The 25,762-nt window shown below is 27.5% G+C and overlaps 1 protein-coding gene across 1 annotated transcript in view; it reads right to left on the bottom strand.

Annotated features, from left to right (window-relative positions):
- Window positions 1-965: 965 nt before the first annotated feature.
- LOC118073348 (serine-rich adhesin for platelets-like) overlaps window positions 966-25,762 on the bottom strand; it is a 42,317-nt gene continuing 17,520 nt past the window's right edge. Inside the window, exons 2-7 of the mRNA XM_035093807.1 lie at window positions 5,939-9,528; window positions 4,322-4,447; window positions 3,906-4,203; window positions 2,760-2,941; window positions 1,719-1,959; window positions 966-1,427 (exon numbers count right to left, since the gene is read on the bottom strand). Of these exons, the coding sequence (XP_034949698.1) occupies window positions 1,180-1,427; window positions 1,719-1,959; window positions 2,760-2,941; window positions 3,906-4,203; window positions 4,322-4,447; window positions 5,939-9,528 (4,685 nt within the window). The 3' untranslated portion in view covers window positions 966-1,179. The remainder of the gene's footprint in view (window positions 1,428-1,718; window positions 1,960-2,759; window positions 2,942-3,905; window positions 4,204-4,321; window positions 4,448-5,938; window positions 9,529-25,762) is intronic.

The following is a 25,762-nucleotide window of genomic DNA, read 5'->3' as shown; positions in this document are numbered from 1 at the left end:
CGTTTCTTTAAATTTATTTATTCAATTTTTTTTTTTCATAACAACACTTTATAAACTTAATTTTTTATAAATCTTAGTACAAGCATTATTCTTTCATTTGTTTTGTAACTATTATTTTGAAAAAATATAAATTTTTTAAAAATGTAATTTACAAAAATTTTTCTATAGTAATGACTTAATCAATACTATACTGTTATCAAAATATAAACTAATAAGAACAGAGATTTTATCAATTATTTCTAAAAATTGCTTGAAAATTTGATTAATTTAGATAATTTTGAATAATTAAATAAAATATCACACAAGTGTTGTTTTATATTTTTACATTAAAAAATTAAGTTCATGATTATTGAACATTCCCCCGAAACTCTTCAAAAGACTAGAATAATAAAGAATGATTTCAAATTTATACATAAATATAAATCTTATGATTTAGACAGTTTTGTATTTAATTAATCGATTTGATGTTGATTTTCGGTGATTTTTATCGCAAAATTCTATTTACAAGTTCAGATAAAAAACCTAATAAAAAAAGAAAGGATAAGTCTGGGAAATATATCTATAATAATGGTACTAATGAGATTAAGAAATTAATTACAGTTTTGTCAAATATTATTATCTCAAGATAATAATAGATCTCACTTATCCTTTCTCCTTTTTTTTTTACTTTATTAGCCACTCAATTAAAAAAAAAAAAGAAAATGAGGGCATATTAAAATGGCATAATTATTACTTAATAATTATCTATTACTAATTCTAAAAAAATCTTAAAAATATTATTCTTAATTACTACTTTTTACAAATTATATTTTTCTACTCATAATGGAAATAAATTTCCACATACGTTTAAACTAATCAAAAATTGATATTCACATGATTTCACATCTATTTGAAAATAAATAATTAATACATCTTATGTATATATATATAGAAAATTAGTAATATGGTAAATTAAATTTGTTCAAAATCATTTTTTGTTAAGAATTTTTCGATGAAAACTATTTCAAATTTTACAGAATTTTCTTGTATTTAATAAATATTCAATCACAATTAGAAAAACTTTACAAATGTAATATGTAATTAAAGTTTTTTATAAATACAATAACAATACTATTTAGAGCCTTTTTTTCATACGGATAATTTCAATTGTTATTTTGATATTCGATATTCAGAAATATATTAATCAGTACACTCAGAAGCAAAGCTTTCAAGATCAACATAATGACCATTCATATTGTCTTCAAGAAGTTGAGCAAGATCTCTTCTAAGCATCTGAAACTCTGGTCGACGATCTGGATCTGCATGCCAACACCTAGCGATTACCCTAAAAAGTTCACTTCGACAGTGTGATGGTCGTTCTAGTCGGTATCCGTCTTGTACGTTTCGCATGACCTCTCTAGCAGCCATGTCCGGATATGGCGTTGAACCTACAAAAATCAGTTACCAGTTAGTATCTTTTTATTAAAACCCATAATTTTATACCAGTATCAATATCGTTTATGATCATAATAATTTTAATTTTTAATTTTTAAGTTGAACACATTAATTTTTTTTTATTGTAATATATAATTTTTTATTATAATATATTGAAAAACGATAATCTTTCAATAAAAAAAATTTATGAATATATTTATATACAAAATAATATTATTTTTTGACGAGGATAAAATTTATCTTGAATAAATAGAATATTGAATTAACGTCAAGAAAAAACATACCAAGAGTTACAATTTCCCACATTAAAATCCCAAAACTCCAAACGTCTGTTTTTGTAGTAAATAATGAATAAATCAATGATTCGGGTGCCATCCATCTAATTGGTAAAGCATTTCTTCCATGTCTTGTTTCAATACACTCTCCATCCTCATTTGCAAATCTAGACATTCCAAAATCTGCTATTTTACACAATTTGTTGTGATCAACAAGTACATTTCTTGCAGCAAGATCTCTATGAATTATCTGAAAAAAAAATCTTTCATGTTAAATCTAGGAAATATATTTATAAACATAAATTAAAAGTAAAAATTTTTGTTTTGAATTTTACATAATTTTCATGACTTTACATAAGAATTTGTAGTCAGATGATGAAGAAAAACAAAAAATAAAAAGATCGGATCAATATTATCTTTACTGATGTAAAACTGTATTGTATGTTAATGAACATGTATACGATTGCTCGTAGCCTCATATGTTCTTATAGATGCAACTGATGATTAACAAACAATTTTCTATACTATACTCGTTCAGTAAATTGACTCTGTACAGAAGATGAAGAAGAGAATAATAAAAGATAAAAAATAACGGTTTAATTATGAGTTATATTGAAGACTTAATTCCATGAAAAATATTAAGTTATTGTAAAAACCTTGATTACAAAAAAAACCTTACAGTTTTTTTAATATAAAAAATTTTTTTATATTTTTCATACTTTTATACATATATAATTTTTCACTTTAATTTACACGTATAATCGTACGTTGAATGAAATGCCGACATACATTTTCGTATAAAAATCAAAGCCAGTCGGCCAGCCGGTCTTTTGTGGGTCTTCATATGTACTCATTATGATCTTTTTTTTCTTCCGTTCATTTTCTACTCATGGTTAAGTACACAAATATGTACGATCAAAAATCTTGAACCAGCAAAACCGGTACCCCTTACGTATTTTTTTTATCTCTCCAGGGGAGAAAAAACTTATCGACTTGTATGAAGAACATATCTATTCAATGAGCGATGATATAAAGCTGTTAATTATGTACCTTTTTTGAAGCAAGATATTCCATTCCTCGAGCAACACAGTAACCAAATACTGTGAGGTCTCTTGAGGTCAATGCTGCTGAGTCCTCACTAAAATTATAAAAGTCTTGTCTTGTTCGATGATCTCTCAAATATGCCAAAAGTTTTCCATACATGACGTATTCGAGTATTAAGTAGTGAGGCTCTGAAAAAAAATATAATTTAAAGAAAAAAGAAGTAGAAAGATGATAAAAAGTTGGCAATAAAGAGAAATTAATAGTAGTCTTTTAATTAAGTAAAAAACTTTAAAGAAAATTTCATTTCCAAGTTTTACTCCAATATAGTTTTTCATACTTTTCAATATTTTCAACATCATTCAACGTTTTTTCTGCATGTAATTTTTTATAACGAATTTCTGACCAGACAAAATAAATACTAAAAATCAAATAAGTGTAGTTGTTAAGCGATATAACACGCATATGATATTACCGTGTATATTACAAATATTTATTCAAATCAATCACGTTGAAATGTGCTAACTAAACGTTTTGCGTTTTAGGTACAGTAATAAAAAAAATTGCATAGCTCACGTTTACTAACAGAAATATCAATTAATATATAAAAAATCCAAGAAATGTTAAATGTTAAAAAGCTATAGTGATTATTTCAGTTGTATCACAGATAATATTTTTTATGTATAATAAAAAAATTCATCATATTGAGTACATTTATTATTACGTCTATAAAATTTTAAAAATATTTTTATTGCTATTTCAATATTTTATTTTCATTTTTTCGCATAATCTAAATAGATATAAAGGTTATATAAATTTCATTTAACACTCTTTTTAGAATCAACCATTGTATGTCTGAAACATCTAAAATAAAAGAAAAAAATTCATGTTGTGAATCTTCAACTTTAAAAATACGTTAAGTTTTTTCGAAGGGAATAACACACCTTTTTGATGTTGTTAATTGTCAATTAAATTATTCTTATTTAAGTCTTTTTTATTCTTATGGTAGTTTTAATATATTCTATGTCAAGTAAAAGTACATACGGATTTGATATATATATATATATATATATATATATAAATGAAAAAAATTATCGCGATATATCATTAATATTTTTATTATAAAAAAGTTGATAAACAGAGAAATATAGTTACCTTCTCCGGTGCAACAACCTAACAATGTCACAACATTTGGATGATTTCCCAATTGCTGCATTATTTCTAATTCTCTTATTAAATCTTCTTTTTCTCTAGTTGATGCACCCTCCTTGACAGTCTTAACAGCTACAAGTCTAGTCGTTCCTTTATGACCAGTTAAATCATCCGCTTCGGCTTTCCAAACTTGACCGAAATTTCCCTGTCCTAAAACAGTTTGAAGTCTCAACTTTTCTCGAGGAAACTCCCATCGTGACTCCTGTTGTAATGGAGATGACGGTTTTTCTAATTCATGACACTGAAAATAATAAATAACAAAACACAAAATGAACAAATTTTGTAGTTCATTGTAAAATTTAAGTTTATAAAATTTGTACTTTCACTTGAGATTATTTGTCTTTGCTTATTCAACTTACAAGATGCTGTATTCTCGGTAATTTTGTTATCGTTTTCTCAATCGAGGTCTTGAAATCCCCATTCTCAAGATTCAGCGCATCCTTCCTGCAGCTTATCTCTGATGATGTGTCAGACTCCTCTAGCACCTGCTCAAGTAATTTCAAAATGTTAGCAATTTTTCACAAATTTTTTTTTTCTTAGCTTTAAAAATATTACAAAAAAGTAATCCTTCTAACAAATAAATCGATTATTAAAAATTTTTAATTTTTCAATATATTTTTATTGTGTCGTTTGAAATAATGATTTATTACTTTTAAAATAAATTTAACAATCAATTCACATAACTTTGCACAGAAAAATTTGACTAATAAGACACATATCACATAATGATAAAGTATTTTTATTATTTTACTTTGAATTTTGCGTTATAGTTAGGTAAAAGATAGTCGTTAATTACAGTTTGTTTTAATATTATAATTATGAATTTTGATAAGTTGACATCAGTATTTTTATTTGTGAGAATGCGAATTTTTTAATTTTTTAAATCAAAATATACTAAATTGACATTTAACATACTGAATAAAATGAAAAGATAGAGAGATTTTTGTTTCAAGCAAATGTGGTATATGTATATAGTCAAGCAAAACCCTTTAACGTGGAACAAATTTAATCATAAAGTCAAACCAAGCATAAATTAAATCCAACCTGACAGCTACAGGAATGAAGCTTGAATGGTGGTACAAAAGGGCGACAGAAAAATGCTAAGTGAAGAAAAACATTTTACTATAAAAGAGAAATATAACTTTATATGACACTATGCAATTTAAAATCTTTCAATAAATGTAGTATTTGAACAATTGTACGATATTAGTTCAAAAATCATCATCGTGTGTCCGGTAAGACGAATTATTCTATATAAATTAAATGATTCTTCAATTTCTTATAATTGGCTGATATTCAATTGACAAATGAATATAAAAATGTTAATTTAGCAAAATGTTATTTGTAAAAAATTGATTTCTTAATTATTCAGATATCAAATAATCTCTAATATATAACAAATATACAGTAATAAAATATTTATTAACAGAAATATTGATATATTGAGAATTGTAAAAAATGATATTCTATTTTTGTTAATAACACAAGGTTGCAATTACTTTTAAGCCTTTAAATTTCATTTTGTCGAGAAAATTTTAGTTATTTATTTTTTATTAATTGTCCGGAGTTTTCGCATGTATAAAGATCAAGAATCGAGGACAAGGATAATAGGATTAATGGTTTATAATCAAAATGAAGATTCACCATGCATGGATACCTACTGTGTCATTACAATTTAAACCGTGAAGCATATTTACAAACTACCAAGCAATAATTTATATTTCTCGTCGAATCGCGTGTCCATGAACGTTCAAGTTCATTTTTCTTAAATAGAATACGCACTATAAAGAAAGTACAAGGTGAATCATACTAATTTTATGGTGCTTTTGCACGCATCTACCCTAGTAAAAAATGAAGCATCGATTGTGATAATATTTTTATATATTTTATATACCATATTAACTACGTATGAATTTTTTGGAAATTAAAAATTTTTAATTTAATTAAGTAAAATTGATGTTAAAAAATAAATTTACCTTTCGATTTTTGATAATCAGTCTTCTAAGAATAAGTCCAACTCCAACAGCTATTGGAAAGACCACTAAAGTTGCTAAAATATAACTAACAACAGTTACAGTTTCTTGAGTAGCTAAAGTATCACCATCATGGCGTCTAGTAATAACTTCACTAATATTTATTAGATCCCTTGGATTTTCTGAAGTCATCTTAGGCACATAAAAAGATGAATTTAAATCTGGATTATACCTATTGGATTCTGACGAACCGATGTAATAATTAGGCCTATTTTTTGTTTTATTTCCAAAAGTATTAACTCCAATTGACCAATTGGTAGAATTTTGAATAACTTCCTGATTCACTTCTTGTTGATTTTTATTATTCTTTGTTATGTTTCCAGTCTTGCCATTCTTTGATTCAAAGTCTTGATCTCGTTCCTCTAAATGTATCACTTGACTCGTATTTTTTGTGATTATTTTTTCATTTGGATTCATTGTCATTTCAATAATTTTCGTTTTAGGACTTGTTAAAATTGTTTTAACTATATTTGCACCATTTGTTAAATTACTTTCTGTACCATTAAAAATGTTGGAAGTATTGTAAAGATGCATTATAGGAAGTATATCGTCTTTATCCTTGGTTTTATCTGATAAGTTTCGTCCTCTCACTTCAGGTGACCTTTCATTACTCTTCTTCGTGGTTATATCCATTTTCGGTTGAGAGGTCATTGGGTTCAGTATTGTCGTCGGAAGTGTCGTCATTGTTGGTTCCGTTTTCAAGGTTGTTTGTGATCGATACATTTTCTGAATTTCTGATGGATCAAGATCTTTGGCAATTCCAAATGGCCTATCAAGTATCTTTTCGCCTTCAATACTTAAATCCATTGTTTCTTCCTCTTTTTCAGTTTTCTGTGAATTATTTAACACTGACGGAGTTACGGGAAAAATCGGAATTGACTTACTAGTTGTTGCTGTTGTTGTTTTTATTATTGACGTTGTTGAAGTTAATGGCCTAATTGTTGGTTTTTCAATTACTGACGATGGCGAGGTTATCATTAAATTACCGGATCTATCATTCATAGTTATTTGATTATGTATCGAGACACTTGTGTTTCTTGATATTGCGCTAAAATTTACTTGATCATCACGTATTGTTGTAATACTATCATTCTCATTATCCTTTGGCTCATGAATTTGTATCTTTGGAGATTTAGTAATTATTTCGATTAATGAAATGGTTTTATTTTCTACCATTTTCTCCATCTTATTATTATCAATAGTTTTATTATTGATATTATTACCGCTATTATTGATGTTATTGAAGGGTAAAAAGTCAATTATTTTGTATCTTTTCGTCTCATTAGATAACGAATTATTTTTCTCTTCAGCATGAGGAGAATCATGAAATTTTTGCAAATCAAAAAGTTGTGATATAAAATCTTTATTTAAATTGTCGCTGACTCGTTGATTTAACACTGCACTTGCTGATTTTTTCAAGTATTTTTTTTCACTAATAATTTCTCCTTGAGTTATTTCTTCTGTTAAAGTATGGTTCCATTTTATTGTTGAGACTAATTGATCACTTATTTGAGTTTTATTAAGAATTTTTGTTGTACTCACAAGTGGGTTTGAAGTGTTGGGTTGAACTGTGGCGACGTGTTGCGGGAAAGTTGTACCTATTCTGCCGCGTTCTCCCACCAACAAGCTCGACGAGGAGGTACTGGATACAGCGGCAGTTGGAACAACACTGACTAGGCTGGGCGTGCGCGTCGACTCGCGAGTATTAACCATAGTAGAGAGAGGAGGAAATAAAGTCACTTTTTCATCTGTTCTGACTACCGTCGTTGATGTTGTCAACTTTGATATTGTAGATAATTTTTCAATTATCTTAGGCTCAGAATAATTACCAAGTAATCTTGTGACATTAGTAATAGTATATGCATACGGGTACATTTGTTGTGTTAAAGCAACAGATGTTACTTGGTTATTTGAAATAGCTACACTTGTTGGTACTGAAGACTCTGATGTTATTATGTCAGAAGTAGAAATGCTACTGATAGTCGTTGAAAATTCCTTTTGAACGGAAAAATTACCTGTATTAACGGTATTCCGGTAATTCTGGTCTTGTGAAGTCTCTATCGTTGGCTCTGTTACTATGATCCTTAAAGATGACGGTTGTCGATGAAGCAACGGAATAGTGGGTGTAGTTTGTTTATTGACTGAGCGTAATGTAACAAATTCTCGTAATGACAATGTCACTGGATCAGAATTAATTGATAACCAAGTAGATATTCTTTCCGGTTCAAGAGATAATTTATCTTTAATAAGTGAACTTGTTACGGTTAACATTGACTTGTTTAATAAATCATGAATTTCTGAAGAATACTCGGGAAATTTATCTATTTGCATTTTCTCTTTAAAAATCGTTGTTTTTGTTGTAGTTTTAGTTTCATAATCGACAACTCGATCTCTATGTGGAATAGATTCAATTTTTTCATTTTGTAAAAAAATTTTTAACTTATCCGATTTCATAATTGATTCGTCACTTTGGTATTCTTCACTATACGGAAATGATGTCGTTACATCATTAGAATTAGTAGTTTCACTCTTTAGCATATCATTATTTGTATTTGGATATTTTTCTTGTGAAACGTTGGTTGATACATTTACCTGTTGAGCTATATTACTTTTTACATTATCTATTTGATCATGAACACTTTTATTTGTTTCAATGACATTAGATCCAATAACTAATTCTGACAATTTATTTGATGAATTTTTTCTTAAATACAAACTAGTAGTTCTGAAGGCGTTTTTTACCTTTGAAATTTTATTTTTGTCAATTGTTGATTTATCTAGAGCAATATTCATTTCCTCATTTGTTACTTCTTCCAATTTAGAAATTGGTGTTGATAGGCTGATATTATTTAGGCTTTTTATAAGAAATCTACGGCGTAAATTAATAGATACTGGCGATGTTGAAGTTATTTCAACTGAATTATTGCTTGTAGTATTTTCTAGTCGAATTTTTTGACCAAAATATCGAAACTGTGTCATATCTTCAATAGGAATGTTACTTTCAACTGGTCTAAAATGGTTATAAAGTGATTCTGGCATTGCAACAGTATTTTTTCTTCTCGTAGAATCATCTGAATGTTTTTGAATTCTTGGAAAAAGTTGAGTAGATTTTTTTATTATTGCATCTTTTCGAAATCTTATTGTTGTATTATTTTGATCAATATTTGACACTGATGACTCTTGATTGTCTTCTTCAATGTTTATCTTAGATGTTGATTGATCTTGTAGATCTTCATCATTATCAACATTTACACGAGTTCGATTACCGGAGGAAGCTGTTACATAAATGCTGTGACGAGTTTCTTGAACTTCTAATAGATCTAGAGGATCTTTAGAAATATTTACAAGTACTCGAGATCCGATAATAGAATTATTAATAATACTTTTAGATACATTGAAACGTGATGAGCTTAACGATTGTCGTCGACGTAATGCCAAACGATTTCGAAAAATTTGTTCTCTTTTTGCCTTTGAAGATGGTGACTCTGCCTGTAAAGCCATCCTACTTTGACGATAATCAGATGTGACTCCATCTAAAAATAAAAAATTAAATAGAACAATCATTATTATATTCCATTCTAACCAATGTAAATATAATTGTTGTTTTGTTATTTAAAAAAATATTATTCATTAATTTTTGTTTTACTAATTTTTTTTTTGTCTAAGTTCAACGATGTTATTATTACAATAACGAAAAAAAAAATAATCGCACTTTCCAGTTCCTACTGTTTTATGTCATACCACTAAAATTTTACGTTACACTTATTATATACATGCTCTGACTATTATACATATTTCAGAAAAAACTATTCTAAAGTTCTTGAACTCTGCTTGATGTCACACTTTGTATCAGCTATCTGTCAAATATATTACTGACCATTGAGAAATTAAATGCCAAATAATAATTTCAATAAAATTACAGATTAATTCAATAAATAATAATGAAAAAAATCAGTATTTAAAAACTATATATAATCATTGAGTTGAGACCAAATAGAAACGATATAAGATAAAGTATTATTATCAGTATTATAATATAATTGCATTATTAAGTTTATTACAAGTCTCTTTAATTACCACAACCGCAAATAGGGCAACACTCTATTTCACAAGTAACTTTAATAAGTCAATGTTCTTATTTGCGGTTACTCAGATTACATTAAAAAAATCATGTTTTGTATCAAAAAAAATTCTATTCTTGATTATAACATTCTTTAATAAAAGAATAATTTATATACGACATATAATACAAATAAAGTCAGAGTAAGGAAAGTAGTGACACGTGATGATATCAGAAATTTCATTTTGCACAAAAATTATTCTTTTACTTGAGAATACTATGGTAAAAAGTGTAATGATTTTTAATCCAAGAATATTATTTTGTCTATGTGTATCAACTAAAGTAAGTTTTTAAACAAATCTGTTATGTAGGTGATAGGTTTTTGTTGACATTATAGAGATGTACATACTATCAATTGTATAACTTGTTAAATTATTTATATTTATTTGAAAAAAAAAATTTATATTATTTTAAATGAAGAAAACGAAAGAAAAAAAATGGATTTAAAATATTTCATGTACTCGTAATAAATCATATAATACAATAGGAGATATATCAAAAAAGTTTTAGCAATGACGCATTTATATTTTTTTGCTCATCACTGGTTTTCTTCATGGTCATCGTACAATTGTACGTATGTATATAGTATTGTTATCCAGGACACTGGCTGATGTTGGTTATATTATATAAACACGTATATACATTTAGTTTACTGTATATATATATATATATATATATATCACTATCAAGAAAACAGGAGCAATACTGACCTTACTCATACACGTGTTCACGTAAAATATTACAGACCTTTTATGCAGTCACGTTGCTGCGATAACCTGACCAGTTGACTTTAAAAAACTTCAAGTAAAATTTTTTTATTTCGAAATATATATATATATATATATATATATATATATATATATTATAAAAAAAATTAATTTAATCAATTATTGTTCATCCAATCCACATTAACTTTAATATACAATTTCGTAAAGGGCTCATGTCTAATATAATAATATAAAAAATTTATCTTTTTCAAAATTGCATATTCATTTCATTTATTCTATTTATGGAAATAAAAAAATAGTTTTCAATTCTTTAAGCATAAATTAACATTTGAGAGTTACTTTTTTGTTCTTTACGTGTATTAAATTATACACGCGATATCACTTTTTTGTGATACTTATCTCAATGTTTGTTGGTCTTCATGGAGCGTATATCCGTTTCCGGTATCAAATACAATGCATATTACTGGTCGGAGGACATTTTAGTCATTGAACATGCATAACTTGATGATAATTATATAAGTTAATTTGTGATCAATAAAACTTGGGTTTAATTTTATTTATGCCTAATAAAGAAAAAGGAATTTACGTTTTTTTCATTCGGTAATCGATAATGATTAAAAATATTTATTTTATATGATGCAGAACATTAATTTTTCATTCTTTTAGTTAAAACTTATTTTTGATATTAATTATATATAAATACCATTCGAATGATTACCAATATGATGATTTATCAAAATTTGATGAATTATCTTTAATACTTTTTAACAACAAAAAGAATATAATAATAATCAGTGTCTTTCCTTTTTTCTTCAACTGAAAACTTACATATAATGATGCAAATTGATTGGAATGACTGCCAATAAGTAAAATTATTGATATATAATATGTTTACTAAAAGTAAATAAAATTATGCAGCATCTTCCTTATAAAACGAGACATTTTATTCATAAGTTTTTATCTTATGCATCGTTACCTCAATTGCATTACACAATTTTTAGATTTCAGATTAAAAACAATAGAGTCAACATCCTGGAAAAATCTTCCGGGCATTCTTGAAGTTGCTCTAGAGATTCCAAGTTTTCATGCGAAATCTTTTGTTTTAATGATTTGGATAATTTTTAATATAAAATGTAGAGACATTTGATAATGTCAATCTCTACTAAGAATAGACGGAAAAATTTTTTTGTTTGTCAATAAAAAATAAATTATGATAGCTCTACAAACATGATTTATTGATAAACTTTGCCCTGCACTGGTAAGTCCATTTTTTTCGTTGCAACTGTTTAAAAAATTTTTCCGTTCACAATATAGAAATTGATATCGTTATAAAAGCTCATTTCTAGAATGATGCAAATGATAAAATAGTTTTTTTTTTATAAAATACTAGTCATGTTTTATACTCGAAGGTGAATGAGCGCACTTACAGATCACGATCAAGATCATTGACTTCTCGCAGATGTAATACGATCTTCTCGAGACTCCTCTACTCTTCTATTCTGTGATACATACTATCGTGATAATTACAATAATATAATATTCTATTATCTCTGATTCACTATTTACTTAAATTATACTTTTTTGCCTCATTAGCTAAGGTTATCAAATAAAATATAATAATAAGTTTGATTAAATCGAAAAATTTTATTTTTACAATAAAATAGTAAAACTGAATGATTTAAAATCATATTGTAAAATATTAGATACAGACAACAGATATTGAAAGAAGAAAGTTGATTAAATGGACAAATTCAAATACAGAATCTTAAATATGACGTCTAATCAGAGATAGTTTCAGTTATAAACAAAACTAAAAAAACCAATCGCGCGTTGATATAAACAAATTCTGTCTTTCGTCAATTCATCTATAGATGGACACACATTGATTTTACAATATATATGATATGGTAAATATAATTTTACAGCTGATAAATAATTTTCTCATGCTTTATTTGATTCTGACAGAAACAAGTCTTTCACATAACGGTACAGACAAGAGGTTTATCGCAAGCAACAGAACGAAATATCACTGAATAACTTTGATTCTCAATATTGATAACGAATCAACAGCTCTTCCTGGTATGTATTAGTACATGACATTATAACAGCATTTTAACCGGTTTTACTTAATCTATATTTTTATGTAATGTTATTTTCGTAGTTGGCAAGAAGTAAAATAAAAGTGAAAGTCCTGGGAGGAAAATGGGTTTTGAGGTGATGATGTCGTCGAAATTCAATAGGTGTGGCCCAATTTATATAGTGATAGGGTGAAACGAGTCTTGTTGTGATTAAGAGAGAGAAAAAGAACCAAAACACGTCGCATACTGCCAAGGTTCAACATCAAGATCACGGCCACTTCTCTAAGTTGCCGCGTTCACCGGACAGTTATTCGCGGTCAACGCTCGAGCGCAATTTCCGATAATCGTTTCAAATGCCCGCAGGCTCTATTTTTTTCCATCTATACGTTTTTCAGCCTCTCGACTTCTTATTTTTCATCTCATTGTCATGGCCAACATGTTTTTTTCTTAATATTATTATTATTATTATTATTCACGAGAAAAAAAAACCAATATTCTCTTGACTACATGTAAAATAAAATTTGAAAAATTTTTATTCAATGATTAAAAATAACTAAAAGAAAAAAAAAAATTTTTTTTCCCTAAAAATTAATAAAATCTTGGATAAATAGTAATTTTTGAACTTTTTATAGTAACAAAATAGAAGAAAAAATATATATTAAAGAGTTTAAAGGGCATCCTTTTTTTTCTTAAAAAAACGATTGTTACGGAAGTTGTCATTGAGATGCATCGATTCTAGAATAATCCAGTATCATTGGCTGTGTATGGTGATAATTTACAAGTAATCTTCTTCCGACATGCAATGGGTTGTAGCTTAATGAGACCACGTGGTTGGTTTGTATGTTACGTAGAAGATAACGTGCCAGAGAATAAACTAATGTATAAAGAGAGAGATAAATAGATATATTGATAGAGAAAAGATTAAACAAAGAATCAACTTGATTCCGGATTGGTCAATCGGCAAAAGATATAGGAAAAATCGGCACTGTATTTTTTTTGCAAAAGAATCACAAACAATGTGAATCGATGCCTATTGTATTCTTTCATACATGAAACCTCTTGAACCTCCCAGCGCGACAAGGTGAAACATTGGTATATAGAACTCCAACTATTCTACGAAGTCAATATAACTGTTGATTAGTGATATTATTTTTGAAATTGCGAAAAAATTAATAAATATTCTTGCATTTTTTAAAATTATAATTATCCATCTTCATTTATATATATAAATGTATTGTTTTGTAATGAATAATTTTTCTTATTTAAAATGATTAAATTAAACGTTAATATTATCATTAATTATATTTCATATTATTTGGTATAATTTGAAGCGTTTTATAGAAAATAAAAAAAAAAAAATAGAGAGTTGATTAAAAATGAATATGAATTTGCATTTATTTGTAAGAAATGAAGTAGTGTCTACTTGGAATTGCGAACAGAGATTTAACGACTCGATGAAGAAGAAAACAAGTCATCCGCTGCGACGTCGATCCGCATTCCGGGAGTGACGTTATAATAAATGACCGATTTGCATTGCGGATGGATGCTACTGTCGATTTGAATAACTGTCCTCCTGTATATATTTAACATTTTTCCCTTACTTTAACTGTCTCCTTCAGTAAACGTCATCAATTTATTTTTTATTACCTGCATAATCATTTAACATGTCTAATTTCGTTGTTTTGTAGTCGTCAAAGTGTATTTCTATGTTCATTTTTTTTGCTACCTACGCACCTTGATTTCAACATTAACTTTCTTCAACAATTTATCTTCGACAATAGCCTTTAACTTTTCATTCATTTCTTTGATCTCGACACAACTGTTTTTAAAGTTTTGTGCTTTCAGGATCAATGATCTATGATAAGATATATATGTACATTATACTATTTAATTAATACTCAAAATTATATATATATATATATATTTTAAAAGTATTTATTCGTTTTTTAATATCTTTAACATTGTCATTTTTATTCATAACCTTTCTTTTAAATTATTATTTTTTTTATTATGATCATACAATTCTAAAAACTCATAGCTCCAAAGTCGCAAATTAATCGAGATTTCATTGTATTTTATTTATTAAGTAAAGCTATTTTCTGAACTTTGAACTCTCAAATAAATTCTTTACAATTTTAGCATTAATCGATATTCAAAGCAAATAGATGGGATATTTTATTTTAAATAAATTTCAATTTTTTTCTTTTAGTGTCTTCTGTAGGAGAAGCACCACCAGATAACATACAGATTTATAATGTAATGTTACATAACACTATAAAAGTGTTTTCTATTCTATGAGTAGTGCAATAAGACAATGGAACAGAAAATTCGTGAGAATCGTATATAGAGATTCATGCGACAAAATGTTGGTGGATATGTTAGTATAAATAACGAGAGAAAGGGAAGCAAAAAGAGGAATTCCCGAACATCGCAGAGAAAACGTGCAGGTTTCACGTTTGTATAAAACATTGTCGCAAAAGAGTGGATCGTAAATTGCCTAAAGACGATTCTAAATCTTACTTTTTTTGTTCGCAATCAAACAGAAGAAGAAAACCTATAAAAACCAAGTAAACTGAATGATTTTGTTTTTTAACTTAATAGTAATAAAATTAAATATTACTGAAATAATGATTTGTCATTATTTCTGTAAATTTTCTATTAAAGTAATCTTTCGGAGTAAAAAAAAAAATTAAAAAGTAATTCTTATTATAATTTTATAATTAGATACAATATTTATATATTTAGTAATGTTTGTATTGATATTTTATAAATTTTGATGATCAATATTTTACATTTAGCGATTGACGGCTATCAGAAACGATCGGTAGACATGTTAGAGAAGCAAAAAGATAAATTTAAGACAAGGCGTGAAGGACACATACTGTAACGTGAGGATCTTGCAAAGCGTCGTGGTTATTTATTGTTTTATGTAGTATGTACAGCAGCATTTTAGTAGAAAAATAAATCTTTCCAAGAACTTTAATATCCTGTTATTGCTTTAGTGTTATTTTTCACATCCTGTAAATACCAATAGTGGCAGATAGTTCTTGCTAGACTGTCAATAAGAATCTAATGGAAGTCGTTGATCCCTTTGTGGCGACATATGGTCGAGAGACATGAAGAAGAAATGCGTCGGGATATTTGCGCTTAACTAGATGATACTGTGGATATATAAGCTCTAGATAAAAGTAAGAGGAAGGTATGAGACATGAACGAGTGACGAAGTCTCCACAAATACAAGACATATAGTCGAGAGCAGAAAAGACAGCTAAAGGATTCCAAGAGTGACGAGAAGAAAACCGACGTACGTTTATTTTAATTGGAGCCTCACGTCTTTGCAAGGACTTTTCTTCTTCAAGGCTGCCGCTAGTGTACATGCTACTCACTTGTCTTTTTATTTTAACTCTTCTTTTTCATTCTACCCTAACGATAATTCAACTGCGAGAATATGAACGCGTTGAGAATAATTATCAACTTTTTTTTCACATCATCCTTGCTTCTCAATATAACTATTTTTATTTTTATCTGTTTATTTTTCATTTTTTCAATTATTTATTAATGATAAAAAATATATAATAAATATAATTTAAATATATCGAAAAAATATATCTTAATATGTAAAGAACACTTAAAAATTTATTGTAGAAAATTATGACAATTTAACATGCATATTATTCGTAGAATCGTGAAATTTAAGTTGTTATGAAAGTGAACTAAGAAAGATCCATAAAGCCAGTAGGATGTATATATACATATATATATATATATATACATGTATATCTTTATGTATAGATAGCAGTGCAACAGGTTCGAAGAAATATACAACGTTATGTGCGTATTATCCGGCGTGGAACCATAAAAGTCATAGCTAGCTACTAGTCATGTTTAAAGCATGAGTACGCAAGACTTGAGGACTGTAGGGGGTAGTTGGGCGCGCGTACGTTCTTTCCAATGAATAAATGTTAATGTGAGCCACTATAATAATTACCTTACGATCAGGCTATCAAGGTAATCACTTTAATAGCTGGTCATGTCAAACTTCAACAGGAGATGAAATTGAATACTAAGAAGAATCCATCGTTAATGGTCTTCTTTTACAATCATCATTTATTCCAAGTATTGTAGACTATATCTACATTAGTATACAATTGTTCAAGGCATGTAAAAGATTATAATCTAACAGAAAAATTTTTATTCTCGGTTGTCGTTATCTCATCACAGTACTTTAATATCAATAATCCTTTATAAACTATCAATATATATATAATAATAATAATAATAGCAATTAAACAATATTTTGTATAATTAATACATATACAAAATTTAAACTTAACTTGAAGTGTGTGGCTAATAATTATTTAAATATTTAACCTCTCTGCTTAAAGTGGTCTAATTCCAATTCAGCCGACTGTAGACTCTTCAAAAGGTAGCCAAGCGTATACAGCAACAAGGTAAAACGTATATGTACGAACATATAGCTTATGCATTTACGAGACTTGTTTGAACCGCCCACGACTGAAAGCTCTTCGCGCCCAGTTGGTATTATCGCGTCGCGATAACCTCAGAATGCCTACCGCCGTGCAATATTTTCCTTTTACCGTACAAACTCCACTCTCGCTCTTGAACTATCTGACGTGCATCTGCCATACCGTTTATGCAAAACGTATACTCGAGAATCTCTGAGACATACAGCCATACTACGCTAAGCTAGACAGTTACGTGGTAAATTGAACTCTAGAATATGAAAATGTTTCAAAATTGAATAATTGAAACAAGTCATAAAAATTACTTTTTGATAAATTAATTAGTTTTCTAAACTGTTTAAAGGTTAAGAGATTTAAATTATTATAGTTGTATATAATTTATTTAGTATATTAAAAATATCCGTACATATATTAGATTATTGATTTATTTATAAAAATTTCAATGAAATCCTTTCATTATTGTTTATAAAATATTTACAATTAAATTGCAACTCTCATATGTTGTTTTTTGACTAAAATGCCCTTGTTTTATTGAATTTTTACTGTAATTATTACATAAATTATATATTTTTTTTACACTAAAATGAATGTATAATATAATATGTAAATATAAATAGTCAAAAATACTCATTACATTAAACAAATACGAGCCGTTTATTTCCTGTGCTACCCGACTTTCCCACGCGTTCTTTATCCCTTAATGGCTGAAGAGTCCACTTCCACTTATATATTATGTAGAGAGTAGAAAGAGTTACATTACTACAGCCAATCTTTACTTGTCTTTTCTAAACGTTGTACAAACTTACCTACAAGAAGAAGAGGAAACCGGACATTAATTAGACCGCCTTGGAGTGCATTCTTTCAGTATAAACTGGATTATAGATCGTCATAAAATACAGAAAGAATAAAACTACAGAATGCTTCAATGGAACATCTCTCAACTAATTATCGTCGATAGTCATTAATCGTTTAATAATAATGATAGGACTACAAAAATATATGTATTCGAAATATAGTTTAATATTACAAATATTTTATATGCAAAATATTAAATATATCCTTCATTTATAAATATTTTCGTAGTAGTATAACTTAATGTACGTATCCGTTATGTTATTACATTACAGTACATTTATGCTATGTATTAAACTATAATGATTTTAAAAATACATACTTCTGTTAATTGAATTTATCGATACAGAATACGTTCTTATTTTATCCCGGTCACTCACAATTCAAGATTCCTTTCTTCCCTCTTTCCTCCTCTCTCTCCCTCTATCTATCTATCCATCTTTCGATTCACAACATATATTGTCCATTCATAACTAAATGTGTAGAGAAATTTATTCGTGAACCATAATCGTCAAACCATTATCAAACATAATATAATAAAATGTAATAAAATATATAAAATTGTCGCAAATGAATCACAGGCAAGAATAAAACCTCGTATTTGCATGTTTTATAGTTTTGATACGCCCAACGATAAAGCAGATGATGGGCGGGTTCTTTAAAATATTGAACCATCTTCAATACAGAATTCATACTATAGCTTTTCTCTTTATACAAGGGAGATACTCGATGCCCTTCAATGCACCCTACAATTATGTTTTGATACAAAACGATGTAGGGTTAAGGATCATAAGATTTTTTAACTTTATTCCATTATTATTATTATGTTTATTATTAAAAATAATATTATATTCACCGTTAGTTAAAGAAGATCGTTTAAAAAAAGTTATAGTACTATCTTTAAGAATGTTTTAAAAATGTCAAATGAAATGAAAAAACAATTACGAAGAAATATCAAAGAACACTTTTTGGCCTAATTATATTCAATCTTACTTGATTATTGAATAAATTAACGATTTATTCAAAATTTTAGACTATACATTTTTAATGGGATTAATAATTCTAAAATTTATAAATATAAACTACAAGTGTAATTAATTTTTTCACAATAAGTTTATTATAGATCAATTAAATATAAATGTTGAAGTTGAAAATAATTTAAATTTAAATCATGATGAAAAATTATACCATTTATCTTTTTCATTTAAAGAGGCTTAAATAAAATTCTTTAATCATATGTTACATCGAAGCGTGATCCTGTCAACTCTTGAAGAAATATATATATTTATCAGATCATTGCATTCGTGATGATTGGTGAAGAAAAATGGCTCAATAATATAAAGAATGATATAGATAAATTAAGAATAAGAAAAGCAATATTGAAATAATAAATTGTTTTGGTTGTATATTTGCAAGTAAAATATTCTGTTCCGTAATAAATACATTCTTTATCGATCAACAAATTAGTATTTTTTCAAACGTCAATAAACTTTTTTATCAATGCTAACGGCACTTTATTATTTGATGATATCCAAATAAATAAGCATCAAACTTATTGTATACATATAGTAACATACGACGAAGCTTGGATTCATTAAACATGACGATCGATCCTTATCCCGATCAAGTCATTTTGATTATGTTGATTTTCTTTACTAGTGTTATGCATTCAAGCCGCTTAAATCGATTACCTGTGGTCTCTTCTTGGTTCATTATAACTCTACAAACCAAGATCGCACGACATATGTTTGTTTAAGCAGGCAACCATGCCTATATGATTTAGTTTAATGATTATTTACTTTATTTCTTTAAATATTTATATACGATATATTAATTACATGAATAATTATTTAATTCCTATAAAATTACTTGCAAATATTTGTATAGAAATTAATTTATTAATCGACAAGTTATAACTTAGGATACATATCGTTATTAAAAATCGGTTTGAATTTAAAAAAATGATAAATAATAATGATAAAAATCAAGCATGGATTAACGATTAATTCCGAATGACTGTGGAAAATTGTGACAGCTATAGATGGGTCGATAGTATAAAAGCGAAAGACTTATTTTACTTTCAAGGATATGCATCAGCAGTTAAATTTACAAGTATCTTTGCTGAATCTTTAACGTCTCAATACTGTATGTACTATTTTTTTTATTTTCTATATACTTAAAAAAAAAAATTTTTCAACTTTTTCTGTTGACTAAATAAGTATGGAATAATTTTCATTAATTCAAGTACAAAATAAAATAAGTAAATGATAATTTATTTTATATAATTTTTTTGAGTAATTTGTTAGTGTTTATTTCTAAATGTCTTAGTATGAAATTGCTAATAGTGTTATTAAGAGAAATTGTCTGAAGTAACCCTGTTCAAAGAGATGAAAAGTGAGTACGTGCAGGTGCGTGTACATTGTGCACTGCAAAAAGCTAGAAGGGGTATATATTCCTTCTTGAAAGCGACGATTTTATCGAAGAAAACCTGTTGGAAGAAGTGTTATTGCAGGGTGCTGTGTATCTCGCGCGTACGATCACTAATAAATTCTTGGTCGAGCATCTTTGAACACCTCACACTCATGCATTTGAGTGTCCAGAACCAAGATTCTATGATTATCGCTCTTACCTCCTCTATCTTGTTTTTATATTTATATATACTCTATACATATTGCATAAATTCATAAATATTAACGTTTAATATATATAAATGAAGATGTTTTTTTCAAATTGATTGATTGTATTTGAATTTCTATTATACTTGAAATACATCAAGAAAAAAAACATTGAGTTTACAATATAATGCATAAAAATATTACTTTAATTTCAAAGTTCTTTTTCAAAAATTAAATATACTAGTTTCTAAACTACTTTCAATAATTCATTAAATAAAAGTAAATTCAAACTGATCTTCTCAAAATATTAATATTATTCCTTTCTTTCTGTTCATTAAGTACACAATAAAAAATTCGAGTCTTAGTTAAAACCATTAAGACCCAATTGAATAGTTCCTTGAATGAAAATCGTTCCCAATACAGATGAAACATAGGCAATGTTGCTACTTAATTTTTACTAATATACATATATATATATATATATATATAATCACACTTCTCAACTATAGTGTAATTTTTTTTGTTGAGAAAATTATGATTCATAATAATAAATGAATTTCTATTACGAAAGTGTCTAAAAACGGAATTCAATATCAACACTAGACAGTGTTTATTATTGATAATAATGAAAGATAATTTTTATTTAAAATAATAGTGTTTAATTTATTTCAATTTAGAAAAGGAATCTTTATTTGAAAGGTAAAATATTTGTGGATACAATATCTATATATCTAAGTCAAATATCTGTATGATGTGTGAAAAATGAGAATAAGATAATATTGTAGAATGCATATAAAGTAAATGATTGGTCTCAGCAACTTGTCAAGATAAGCTAATTGGTCAGTATTTTTTTTTTTTGCGAATAAAAAAAAACAAAAGTTTTACAAGCAATCGCATATATGAACGTAGTCGCATTTATGAGGATAATGAAGGACTTTCCGTCATGAAAATAGCTAGAAGTGCCGACTAAGAGTGTGGGCTGCAATGTAAGTACTGGTGTAGAAAGAACAGAGAGAGCTATAAGAAATAGCAAGAAAAGAAAACGAAAGAAGAGGAAAGAAGAAAAGTGCCGGAATGATTTGTTATACCTATCGTTAGTGTAGGTAAGACCGATCGTTTCTTCTTCGATACAGGAGAAAAGAAAATTTTGCAGAAGGAAGAAAATAAATCCCACGAGTAAATCATACTGATAAAAGCTATATTGTCATTCCTAACTATTTTTGTTAAACCCTTTGATACTTGTTTACGACAATAAACTCTTTCAAATATTATAAAGAATAATCATCTTTTTTTCGAATTTTATTTCCAACTACAAAATTTATTTAATTAAATCGTTATTCAATTCAACTTATTTATTATAATCATTTTAAACGTCTCTAACAATTATTGTAGCTATAAATTTAATTGGTTAATTTTGTTTATAAATCATTTAAAATATTTAATTCAACAGAGTTACTATTTTTTGGTATTTTATATTATTCCATCACCAATTATAAATACACAATTTATTTTTTCTTTTATCATTATACCATATAACACCAGGATGCTAGAAGAAAATTAAAGCTATAATATTAATACACATAACTATACGAAAATAATAATAGTTTAAACCATTATAAGTGCTTTACACTAATTCTCGAAGGTATGAAAATAAATAATTCCCATTAATCTATTGTTATGTGCACTTTTAATTTTCATAATAGAATATATTCTACAATACTTTCATGAAACCACTCAACACCCTGAGAGAGTACAATTAATATTTGAATTATTCAAAAAATATAACTTGATAATAAGTCAATCATAGTTTACTATCTATTCGTAATTTTGTTTTTTTGTTAAATAATAAATAAATAACAAAAACAATCATTATTATTACGGAAATATGGAAAATTTGCACAGATTTAAAGCCAAAAATAAGTTGTAGAATTGTGATTTAAATTATATCAATGATAAAAGTTGAAAGTAAAATAACCTAAACAGATTTTAGTGTTAGAATGTATTTGTGAGGTTACTTTTAATTTCAGATACTTATAAACAACGATTCGACCACGATGTTGTAGCTGTCGAGGGTAGCGAGAACTGCACACGCGAAACTCTTGTCTGCTATAAGCAGAATTCATGCACGGTTTGTAATAATGTTGAAAAAAATAGAATTGTGAGAGGGTTGGCTATGGATATATACAAAATGCAAATGGATCTCCTTCGGCATATTTCTGTAGGCATATCCGGTAAACGATGTACTCATCTCTGCACGCAAAGATGCATTTATAGACACTCTATACTCATCCATCCCTCTTCATTTTTCTTATCTCAAATGTGTGTTTACTTTTACATGCAGCTCCACATCTATAATTTTCACTTAAAAAAAAATTATTTACAATGCTGAATATATTACTTGGAACAAACTTTTAACAACAACGATTATTATTATTATTGATCGAAAATTACTTACAAATAGTTTATTTAATTTTTAGATGAATGATTAATAAAATATTTTCGAATGTACGTTGAATAAAATTAGAAAAAATATTCACTTTAAAATAAAATTAGAAAAAACAAACAAGTAGTTGAGCGTTATTTTAATTGAAAAAAGTATCAATCTTTAGTAAAATAAAGAAAATAATGTGTGAAATAAAAGACTATTAATTTAAAGATGTTAAAGAAACAATGACACTCGAAGGCCATCTACAAGTTGAAGAATAACACTTAGGCCTGGGGCATCAGTTGGTCTTGGAAAAGCTTATGATTCCAGCTGTGCATTACGTTGTACATCAAGGAATAATCACCAAGGGGGAAGCTGGCTAATGGCGCAAGAATTATCATACGTACCGACAACGTTATGGCCCCGCAAATAGAAGTGCGGACGATCAGTTGAATATAAGAAAGCTCAGTCGAGAAACTCTGGTTTGTTGGACATGCCCGAGTGACTTCCCCTCTCGACTCTGTATTCACTGCTCAAGACGTCTTTAGATACCAGTTCAAATGACTTTAGCCTTGCTTTCATGATGATTGGCAAGAATTATTGACAGGATTACCTAGCGATTTAAAATTTCTGCAATCTTACTTCACCCATCAATTGCTTCTAATCATGGATAATAATAAATTTTATATTTCTCCTTATATATATAAAAGTTATAACTGAAATTATTTTAAGACTCATCATACAAGCAAACTTTTTGCTAGAAAACGTCAATAAAAATATCATAAAATATTCCTATCAAATGACAATAATGATTAATGATTATTTGAATAATTAATATTGCATTAAAAAAATGTCAATATTGAATGAAAAAAAAATGTAAATTTTCTCAACTGTAATGACAAATACAAAATATATACTGTTAATAGTTTAAAGTCAATGAGTATTCATAGGAGGTGTGTGTTTATGTTAGTCTCGTAAAAGATAAGAAGGAAGTATTTCTTCGATGAAGACCGCGCGATTCCTTTCACCAAACAGTTCCCATGTTGGCAGTAAACGAGTCACAAGAAGAAGAGGGAAAAGACTCTCCTGTTTGTCGGTCGAAGATTTTAAATCCCAATGACAAGCTTCCAGGTCCATTCTACACATGATGATTATGCTTTTACCGTTCCAACTGGTGGGTTTAACGTCCTTCAAGAATGCACTTAGTCGTTTAGAATAATCCACTAGAAGCTCTTTACATGTACCTATACATACGATTCTACTATTCAACTTTTCTTATAATCTTCTGCTAATAAAGTACAGAGAGAAAGTCGAAAATTGTTAGCGATGTATGTAATAAATGTTAGTCCTATCATTACAATCGGAAAAAACATGAGAGTTGAAATTCTTGTGGCAGGTCGTCAATTTACAAATCTCAGTGATTACCGATGCGACCAGTGAAAGTTTCAAGTATTCAAATATGCACCGTACGCACTCCTTAATACATACGGAAGTTTATGCTGCATTCACACACGAAATTTTATATATTTTTATAATTATTATTACAAAGTATAAGTATTTTATTAATATTTATTTATTGTAATATCTTTTCGATAAAAAGCATGTACTGATATCATACAATAGCCATGAAATTAGTTTAAAATATCAAACATAATATGAGTTTGGAACAAATAGACTATTATATACACTAAATAATACTTATTATCGTAAAGATGAAACACGAGCTGGTAGATTTTTTCAAGTTGGTGACTGCAAAGCAACGTTGAGATTATATAGCTCTTTAATTTTTTCAATTACCTTCAGGGTAAAAATTAAATTTCAAATACAAAGTATTAAATGAAAATTAATATAACTATAGCCTCAAGCAGGAGTTTAATATTTGATATTCTCTTTGCAATACATTTAATCAAATGTAAGATAAAAATATTTTAAAATGTTTCATTATTAAAGAAGATAATTAATAATTGACTGGCTTTCATTTCTCAACATTTAAAAGTGTGTTTGATGTAATATTATTAAAATTAAATTAATAAAAATTTACTAAAAATATCAATAAGTATTTCAATTATAAAACAAATAAAAATCTTATTAAAATAATATTAATTGTATTATTTTTTCTATAAAGTTATATTCATTTTTATATACTTTCAAAGATGCTAATGCTTATGATCTCAACTTACGGCAGTGTATAAGATGTGTCTGAACGTCATGGACAAATTAGTGTCTTAAGGTTATCGAACCTCTTTCACTCTCACACTTCTCTATAGTCGAAGGACTAATACATGACTCGATAAATACACGACTTATAGCTTTAACGAGCAAAGAAACCACGTAATTTGTCAGACGAAGGTATATCTGATTTTATCATCTTGAAAAGATATACTCAATGTATTATGAAGTATATAAGATTACTCAATTTTATTGAATGAGGATGAGGAGCCTACTATTGCTTGTTTAAATTTGTT

The sequence above is a fragment of the Chelonus insularis genome, unplaced genomic scaffold (assembly GCF_013357705.1).
Source record: "Chelonus insularis isolate UGA/USDA-ARS -01 unplaced genomic scaffold, ASM1335770v1 contig_131_pilon, whole genome shotgun sequence".
Lineage (NCBI taxonomy): Eukaryota > Metazoa > Arthropoda > Insecta > Hymenoptera > Braconidae > Chelonus > Chelonus insularis.
The sequence above is the reverse complement of the archived record's forward strand: the minus strand, read 5'-3'. Positions and strand labels throughout refer to the sequence as shown.